Consider the following 9,206-nt stretch of genomic DNA (forward strand, 5'->3'; position numbering starts at 1 on the left):
AGAAGGGAAATCCGCTGCTAAACTGTTCAGCCTAGCAGACTTACAGTCCTGGAGATGACGGGGATCTTCGTAGGCATGGGCGACGTATAGTTGTGCTATTTGTGTTTTCGGGTTTACTCTGAGGGGCTGGTCAGAAAAGTTGAGTACCCTAACTGGAACACTCTTACCTGACGAGACGTCGACCATAGTCCGTCCTACAGCCATATGGAGACCAGGTCGAGGCGGGTGGAGTGGTTCGACCAGAGCGGTGCACGCTTGCCAAGGTCCCATCGGTGGATGGCAGGGAAGGTCAACCTCTTCACCCGGTTGGATCACTCTTGGGGCTCCCAAGTAGGCGAGGGTTCCAAGACTTCCCTGGTCGTCACCAGGCATCGCGTCGTCCATAGCGGCACAGGCAAGGTACCACGCGGTGCTGACCTCCCTCACATGAGAAAGGTACCACGCGATGCTGACCTCCCTCACATGAGAAAGGTACGCTGCTCCGGCCCGCATGCACCGCTGCTCATTCCGAAAAGCCCGGATCAGATTCGTCCCGATCAGAGCTTCGACGCCATGCCCGTAGCTGTCTGGAGGGACAACCAATGCTGGCACATCCGGGTAGTGATGTCCGTGTAGAGCAACATCAATGGGGATAACGCCGAAGTGAGGAAGGGTGTGGCCACCGGCGCCTTTAATTTCTATTGTAGAGTGGGAAAGGGGTATTTTTGAGAGAACTGGATGGGATTGAACAAAGGAAGAAGACACAGTCGTTACCTGGGATCCGGAGTCAATAAGGGCTGTACACAGGGTGTATTTATGGACAGGGAATCTACATTGCTGGGCCCCAGCACTGAAATTTTGTTGCCCACACTCAGCCTGTCTACTGCCGGTGTGGGCCTTACCCGTTTAACTGCTGGGCCTGATGAAGGGCGTCCCTCCGGCCCTGGAGTGCCGCACTCTCCCCTGGCGCCATCCGTGTCGGACAATTCCTCCGCCAGTGTCCTGTTTGGCCGCACTCCCAGCACTCCTGGCGTTGACCAACGGACCCCTTGGGGCTGCTCGACGCCAGTTCCAGGGCCTCAAGCCTCCCCTCAAGCGCCGCCACCCTCTCCGTGGTCCTTCTCTGTGTGGCAACCACCTCTTTCAGCAGGGACAGCGTGTCTTCCGATGACTTGCTGATTTGGAGGAGTCTGGCCCTGGTGTCCTCGGTGTGGTCAGGAGTTGCGGTAGCATGGGCGAAGCTAGCAGCGGGCCGGCGCGTCTTTCCCTGTCGCCCCCACGTGAACCTCCTAACCTCCTCGCGCAGACCCCAGAATGACATGGTGTGAGGTCTCATGGGGGCAAGCCGAAGTCGGAGCTCCTCGTCCCTCAAGCCGCGCATAAATTGGTTAACGAGGAAACACTCCCCTTGCCCTTGCGGATAATCATCAGCGATACGCGTAAAGAGGGACTGGAGAGCGATTGCGTAGGACTGGGCACTTTCTCCAGTCCTCTGCATTCGCTCGTAGAAGGCGGCGAACGGATCGTCCGTAGGGGCGTCTCCGTATTCCGCCCTCAGCTCATTTAAGGCCGCTTTCGGGGTCTGCTCCTCGTAGGCCAGATTTAACACCAGACGGTGGGCCTCTCCACTGAGATTTCTAACAATTGTAGAGAATTGAAGAGAGGGCGGGGTACGGCTGGAAGAGAAAAAGTATTCCAGGTCCCTAATCCAGTCATCGATGCCCATTTTTGATTCCCTTCCGCTAAAAATAGGGACCCCCCTAACCTGGGTGAAAGCTGGGCCCGCCAGCGTGGGAACCTCCTGCTGAGTCGACAGATTGATTGGGGCATCGATGAGCAATTCCGCTTCTGCTCGAGTAGCCATTTCTTAATGTCTAACTTTGAACTTAACAATTAATAATAAAGGGAAATCTGCTGGGGGGGGGGAGCAAAGGAAGGAACAAAGAACCTCAAAGAAAGGGAAGGAAGTGAAAATGCAAATTGAGCCTAGTCAAACTAGCATTGAACAAGCAAAATGAATATGGATTAAGCACTAATATCCGCCCAATCACAAACAAGCATATACAATTTCGCCGATAAAAATACAAATCATTAAACCATCGACAAAGATCTCGAGGGATAAAACAAATTCTGCTTTCAACTTCTATGCTCCCAAGTAGAGTGCTCCTTCATTCCTCTGCTCGTCCGGTGGCGTCCCTCAGGGATATAGCGTTGACTTTGATGCTGCATAGTCCCTCACCGTTGACTTCGATGTCGTGTAGTCCCCCAGTGTTGACTTCGATGTCGTGCAGTACCTCAGTGTTGACCCTCAGTCCCCGTTGGTGCAAGCAAGATCCAGCCCAAGACAGCCTGGTCAATGTTGGGACACGGTCGTGTGTCCTCCCCCTCGCAATTGTGTGCCAACCTGCTTAACAGAGAGACAGCTTGTCCGAATCCTGCCGACTACGCCGAAATGTAACCCGTCTTTGTTGCGAGAAGACTGGCTACGAGAGTAACTCTGTAAAACAGAAGGCAAGAGACGAGGAATGGTTAAGGTGATATCGACGTCGGACGAACTGCGATAAGTCGCCGAGTGGTGTTCTTGACTTCCGGCGGGGGATATTTGCATATTTTAAACAATTTTATACCAGACCAATTACCATAAAATAAGGGCTTCATAAAGGCGGTTCACGACGACGTGTGGTCACGTGACCAGCGAAAGGGAAGGTTCCAGAATCCCATTCACATGTGATTCAAAATGCAGGAAGGGAAACATGTCATACATTTAACATTCTATTCTCGTTACCAGCCGCCTGGTTACACATATATGCAGACCTAAGTTTCCAATGTTCTCAGGTAAGAGTGTGCAAGAATGCATGGAAGGTGAAATTGCGATACTCGGGTGAGCGTGTGACCCCCAGGTCTCTTGTTTCAATTTTGCATCTTTGAGTCTTATAAACCTAACAATAAAGAGAAACTTTGCTTCCTATGTGTATTGAGGTTGTGGTCGAGTATACCAAGCTAAGTGTGGCCCTGCATGGTAAAGAAGTCAAAGGCGTGTCACTTGAGGCAATACTTCAATATTGCACTTTAGAAGACCTCAAGCTTACCAGTGTGGCAAGCTTTTGTCATGGAGGTAGATGTCCTTCTGAATACACGTATGCCTCAAAAAGATGACTTCATTAAGGGCTTCATAAGACAGACTTCCACTCTGCAGCCATGCCTTTGAGACTCAATCATCTTCTAATTCTCGAAGCAGATAATGATGGATCTGTTGACCAGTCTCCCATTCATGTTGCCCTGTGATGTAAAATTTAAAGGTCCACTTTTCCACCAGACGATTGGCACCACCTCTGTATGAGTTGCACACCAATATAGATGACTGAACATTGGTTGTATCCAGGGTACAAGTACCTCACATGACTTCTATTTGGGAGCATCAAGAAGCTTCTTTTTTTTTCGATGGATTTGGCAAGATGACACATATCAAATTGGTGAACTACATATGGATGTTCTTTCTTTATCAAAGCACAAAATACCCTCATGCTGGTCTGAAGCCACAAGTGATAGCCTCACTTGATCTCTTGCAAGGCTCTAAAACCGAAGCAATAATTTCATTGGTGTGGTGATCCATCATTGAGTGAGTGCAATATTTTGCCAAAAATCCTGAAGAATCGCATTGTCCATCCCCACATAGGTCCTATTATACCTCTACTTGTGTGTTGCTGCAGGCCCTGGGAAGAGGGGCAATGTGACTGAGATAGTATTCATTAATCACTGGAAGTAGAAGATGACTCTGATAATTATAGAAAGCCAATTTGCCAATATACTCTAACCCCAGTATGAGTGCAAATGTCCATATCTACTTCTCATGATCACCATGTATAAAGAAAACAGTGGTATAAAGAATGTTACCTACACTTGTTGGATTTATGATGAGTTGTGATGCTTGGTTGAGCATCACACGCCCTGATTCTAGATGACTGACCGAGTGCCTGATGTTGACTCCTGTGTCTTGTCTATAAGGCACTGGCAGAACTCACACTGTGGACTATCAAACAGCATGTCAAGATTCTCCTGGAATACCATGTATTGGCCTTCTCTACTCAGGCAGCATGTAGCAGTGCCTCATACTCCTCCTTGTGTTCACTCTGATGGTCATTGAGGATGTAGCTTGATTCTGATGCTGCCATGGGATCACTTGGGATGGAACTGTCGTCTGAAGACAACTTTGTCCTGCTACGGTGAGAAGGCTGTCATGTACAGTAGACAGAAGCAAAAAATTGTGATTATACTTCACCTATTCTGGCCAAACAAGATAACATCTAGGTTTGCCATAGTGAACAAATAAAAGGAATGAAAACTTTATTTGGTTCTGTCATTAACACATCACAGTTTTTTTTTTCTTCAAAATAATATGTCTTTGATAGGATCAAATCTAATGCTGTGCTGTTCCAACTGTCCTAGCACAGAAATCTTGCTGCCCACATTTGGCCTGTTTACAGCTAGTGCAGGCCTTGTCCGTTTAACTGTTTGGCCTGATGAAGGGCATCAATCTAATCCTGGTTACTGCACTGTTCCCTAGTCCCCTTCTTGCCAGACAATCCCTCCACCAGTGTTCAGGTTGGCCACATTCCCAGCACTCCTGGTGTTGAGTAATTGGCCCTCTGGGGTTGTACAAGGCCACTTCCAGTGCTTCCAGTCTTCCCTCAAGCACTGTTTCCTTCTCAGTGGTTTGTCTTTTCTGCAGCTGTGATGTCTTTAGCAAGGTCAATGTGTCCTCCCACGTCTTGCTGATGTGGAGGAATCTCTCTTTGGTCTCATCAGTATGATCTGGAGTGGTAGCAGTGTGGGAGCAAGTTGCTGCTGCCTTTCCTTGCTGCTTCCCCATGAACCTCCTAACCTCATGGAAACTCCTGAAGGACATGGTGCAGGGTTTCATTAGTGCGAGTCATAGTCTGAATTGAGAATTGGAGAGAATTGGAGAAAGTTGGGCTTGTTGTTGATGGTACCTCCTGCTGAGTCGACAGATTGATGAGAGCGCTGATGAGCTCTGTGTCTGCTCGAGTAGCCATTTTGAAAATTGCATCCTTAGGTGCTATACACCTATTACAATAAAGAGAAGCCTGCTTCCTATGTGTATTGAGGTTGTGGTCGAGTATAGCAAGCTGAGTGTGGCCCTGCATGGTGAAGAAGTCAAAGGCGTGTCACTTGAGGCAATACTTCAATATTGCACTTTAGAAGACCTCAAGCTTACCAGTGTGAGCGCTGATGAGCTCTGTGTCTGCTCGAGTAGCCATTTTGAAAATTGCACCCTTAGGTGCTATACACCTATTACAATAAAGAGAAGCCTGCTTCCTATGTGTATTGAGGTTGTGGTCGAGTATAGCAAGCTGAGTGTGGCCCTGCATGGTTAAGAAGATAAAGGCTTGTCACTATGGACAATACTTCAACATCGCACTATAGAAGTCCTGAAGAGACAGATGTCCTCCAGAATATGCCTTAAAAAGATGATATCATTGAGGGCTTCATGAGACGGCCTTCTGTGCAGCCAAGCCTTGAAGTCTTAATCTTCTAATTCGTCAAGGGAGCAATGATGGATTTGCTGACCAGTCTCCCATTCATGTTAGTATGTGTTGTAGAACATAAGGGAGGTCCAGTTCTCCACCAGAAGATCGGCACCACCTCCGCATGAGTCCGGACACCACCATAGATATATATTGATTGTATCTAGTGTGCTAGTGCTTCACATGACTACTTCTTGGCAGCCTCAAGGAGCTTCTTTTTGACGGACTTGGCAAGATGCCACACATTAAACTGGTGAACAACCTTTGGATACCCCTTCTTTATCAAAGCATGAATACCCACATGCTGGTCTGTAGCCACAAGTAATGGCATCACTTGATCTCTTGCAAGGCTCCTCACGCAGTGCTGAAAGCCTGGCTTCTCCATTGCCACAGAGCCTGTTGTCTCAGACACCTGTACTAAAGCTGAAGCAAAAAAATTCATTGGTGTAGCAACTCACTGAGTAAGTGCAATATTTCGCCAAATAGCCTGAAGAATTACATCTTCCTTCCCCACGTGCCTCTACCTGTGTGTTGGTGCAGGGACTGCGAATATGGCAGTGTGACTGAGATAGTATTCATTAACTACAGGAAGTAGAAAATGACTCTGATAGTCATAAAAGCCAATTTGCCAATATACTTCAACCCCAGTACAGCTGCAAAGGTCCATATCCACTTCTCAGTAGCACCATTTAAAAGAATAGCAGTGGTACAAAGAATATTACCTGCACCTGTCTGATTTATGATGGGTTGAGATGCCCAGTTGAGCATCACATGTCCAGATAAGCATATTAGTTTAACTCAAAGGAGAGTATACTTGGTGTTGATTTCTGCTTCTCGTCTACTTTGCACTGGCAGAACTCACAGCGTAGACTATGAAATAGCATGCCAAGATTCTCCACAAATATCATGTATTTGGCCTGCTCTACACAGTAGTGGTGCCTCAATATCATGCTCCTCCTTGAGTTCATTCTGATGGTCACTAGATATGTAGCTTGATATCAGTGCTGTCATAAGATAACTTGGGATGGAACTTTCATTTGAAGATAACTTTATCCTGCTACAATAAGGAGGCTGCCATGTGCAGTAGAAAGAAGCACAAAATTGTAATTATACTTTACTACTTATTTTGGCCAAAAGGTAACATCCAGGTTTGCCTAGTGAACAAATTAAATAGAATGAAAACTTATTGGGTCTTGTCACCAATACACTATGATTTTTTTTTTCTTCAAATGATACCCGATGTCTTTGATAAGATCAGATTCAGTCTTATCTCATGAATGGGGGAGGAGAGGATGGACTAATTTTTGCTTGTTTCTGATTGTAACACGTTAGTTTCATAGACATTTCTGTTATCTTCAGATCTGATACTGCCTCGTGTCCAATGATTATGGCTGGTCTGGCTAGTTTCTGACCAATTTGATGACCCTTGTTCCTTGAGTTTTAAGCACTTTGAGTGCCCCTCGTAGGCATGCTTCTAGTAGCTTGAACCTTTGTAGAAGTCCCGCATATGGCTTGTACCCTCCCGTGAACAACGCTGAGAATAGAAGGGCCCTTGAATTGGCAGGATCCCATAGAGAAGGTGGTTTTGAATGCATTAGGATGGGAAGATGGCAGTGTATCTCTTGAATGTTCCCGCAGCCAGATGCAGTCTTTGAGGTACACTATCGATAACATAAATATTGGACCTTAACTCATACTTTTGACCTCTGACAAAGTCCTTAACTATAACCCTAACTATAACCCTAACTCTAATGCTAACTTAGGTACTAGCTGTAGTCATTTCACCATGGCAAACTCTCCCTGATCGTAAATCTATTGGCTGTCATTTTTTCTTGGCCTGAAGTTTCGTCTTAATTCATGTGTACACGCCCTTCTGCTTTATTCTTCCATTCAGATATTTCAAAGTATCCTCTACTCCAGATGATGTGAACTGATTATGTCACATGACAAAGGTGTCCAATGACTCTTGCCTTCTCTAAGTCATGCGTGATGGAGTAGGGCAAAAGCATGTTAGCAAAATAGCTTGACCTTTTGTAACATCCTTTAATCTTCTGCTTTGAAACATCTTTGAGCACAATGAGGGGTGCAGGTAGGAGGGTATGTGGTGAATCCCTTGATATCCTTTGTGGAAAGAGAGACAAGGGTCTAGGTCCGAATGAGGTATGTCTCCTCACTGTTGAATGCATCCTCTCTTCTGATGACACCACTTGGATTACCTGCTCCTCCTGATCCCAGCCGTCACCATCAATCATGCACACAGAGGGCAACTGGTAATGGCTTGATAGACAGCTTTCACTGCTACACCAGCAAAGGCCTCCTCAGAGCACAGTGCCATAAACATGTCCAGGGGACTTCTTGAGAGGGTGTCGGCACCTGTGTTGGAGCATCATGGGCGGTTCTTCATTATGAAATGGAAGTTGACCAGGGGGGTGTTTCATAAAGCTGTTCGTAAAGTTACGAACAACTTACGAGTGACTGGTGATCAGTTGTGATGTGCTACACTTACTAAAATTTCAATAATTCACCACAAGATCTGATCACCAGTCGCTCGTAAGTCGTTCGTAACTTTACGAACCACTTTATGAAACGGGGCCCAGTTCTGCCACCCAGAGTGCCTTACACAGTTTCTTCTTGGCAGCATCAGGAAGCTTCTTTTTGATGGATTTGGCAAGATGCCAGACATTAAATTGTTGAACTACATTTAGATAATCTTTCTAAATCAAAGCATTAATACCTACATGCCAGTCTGTAGCCACAAGTAATGGCATCGCTTGATCTGTCACAAGGCTGTCCATGTACCACTGAAATCCAAGCTTCATTGTCTTTGAGCTTTTCTTGGACACCTGTACTATATAAAAGCTGAAGCAATAATTTCATTGGTGTGGCGATCCATCATTGAGTAAGTACATTATTTTGCAGAATAGCCTGAAGAATCGAACTGTCCATCCCCACATACCTCTACTTGTGTGTTGTTGCGGGCATTGCAAAGAGGGGCAATGTGACTAAGACTGTATTCATTTAAACTACAGGAAGTAGAAAATGACTCTTATAGTCATAAAAAGCCAATTTGCTAACATACTTCATCCCCATGCAGTGTGGCTACAAAAGTTTGTATCTGTTTCTTCCCAAGTAGTCCCATTATTAAAGAATATCAAAGGTACAAAGAGTGTTACCCACACCTCTCCTCTGATTCATGATGGGTTGTGATGCCCAGTTGAGCATCACTGTATATGTCCAGAAAAGCAGATTAGTTTGACTCAAAGGAGAATACATGATGTTGATTTCTGCTTCTCATTTACTTTCTCCTCATGTTCACTGTGATGGTCACTAGAGATGTAGCATGATTCCGATGCTGTCATGGGATCACTTTGGATGGAACTTTCATTTGAAGATGACTTTATGCTGCTGCAATGAGGGGGCTATCATGTACAGTATAGTACAATAGAAAGAAGCAAGAAATTGTAATAATTTATCATACTTTAGCGGTACCCATTTTGGCCAAACAAGGTTTGCATAGTGAACAAATAAGATAGAACAAAAACGTATTTGGTCCTGTCATTACCACACCACAGTTTGATTATGGTTACCTATGATACATAGTGCTGGTATAAACAACCAACATGTTCAACTTATGCCAGCCACCGCTACCAATTACACAACATTGATAGCTGACACTTAACC

General features: G+C 45.7%; 1 protein-coding gene across 1 annotated transcript; it reads right to left on the minus strand.

Annotated features, from left to right (window-relative positions):
- Positions 1 to 877: 877 nt before the first annotated feature.
- On the minus strand, positions 878 to 1,843 carry LOC139738798 (uncharacterized). The gene has a single exon (XM_071649436.1). It carries the CDS (start codon positions 1,841 to 1,843, stop codon positions 878 to 880), a length of 966 nt encoding a protein of 321 aa, XP_071505537.1.
- Between the last annotated feature and the right edge of the window lie 7,363 nt (positions 1,844 to 9,206).

This window comes from Diadema antillarum, unplaced genomic scaffold (assembly GCF_040938485.1).
Source record: "Diadema antillarum isolate AM-2024a unplaced genomic scaffold, OU_Dant_1.0 seq00000768_RagTag, whole genome shotgun sequence".
Lineage (NCBI taxonomy): Eukaryota > Metazoa > Echinodermata > Echinoidea > Diadematoida > Diadematidae > Diadema > Diadema antillarum.

Bases quoted from the DNA above. Each gene is read 5' to 3' on its own strand.
- LOC139738798 (XM_071649436.1), bottom strand. From the start codon at position 1,843: ATGGCTACTCGAGCAGAAGCGGAATTGCTCATCGATGCCCCAATCAAT.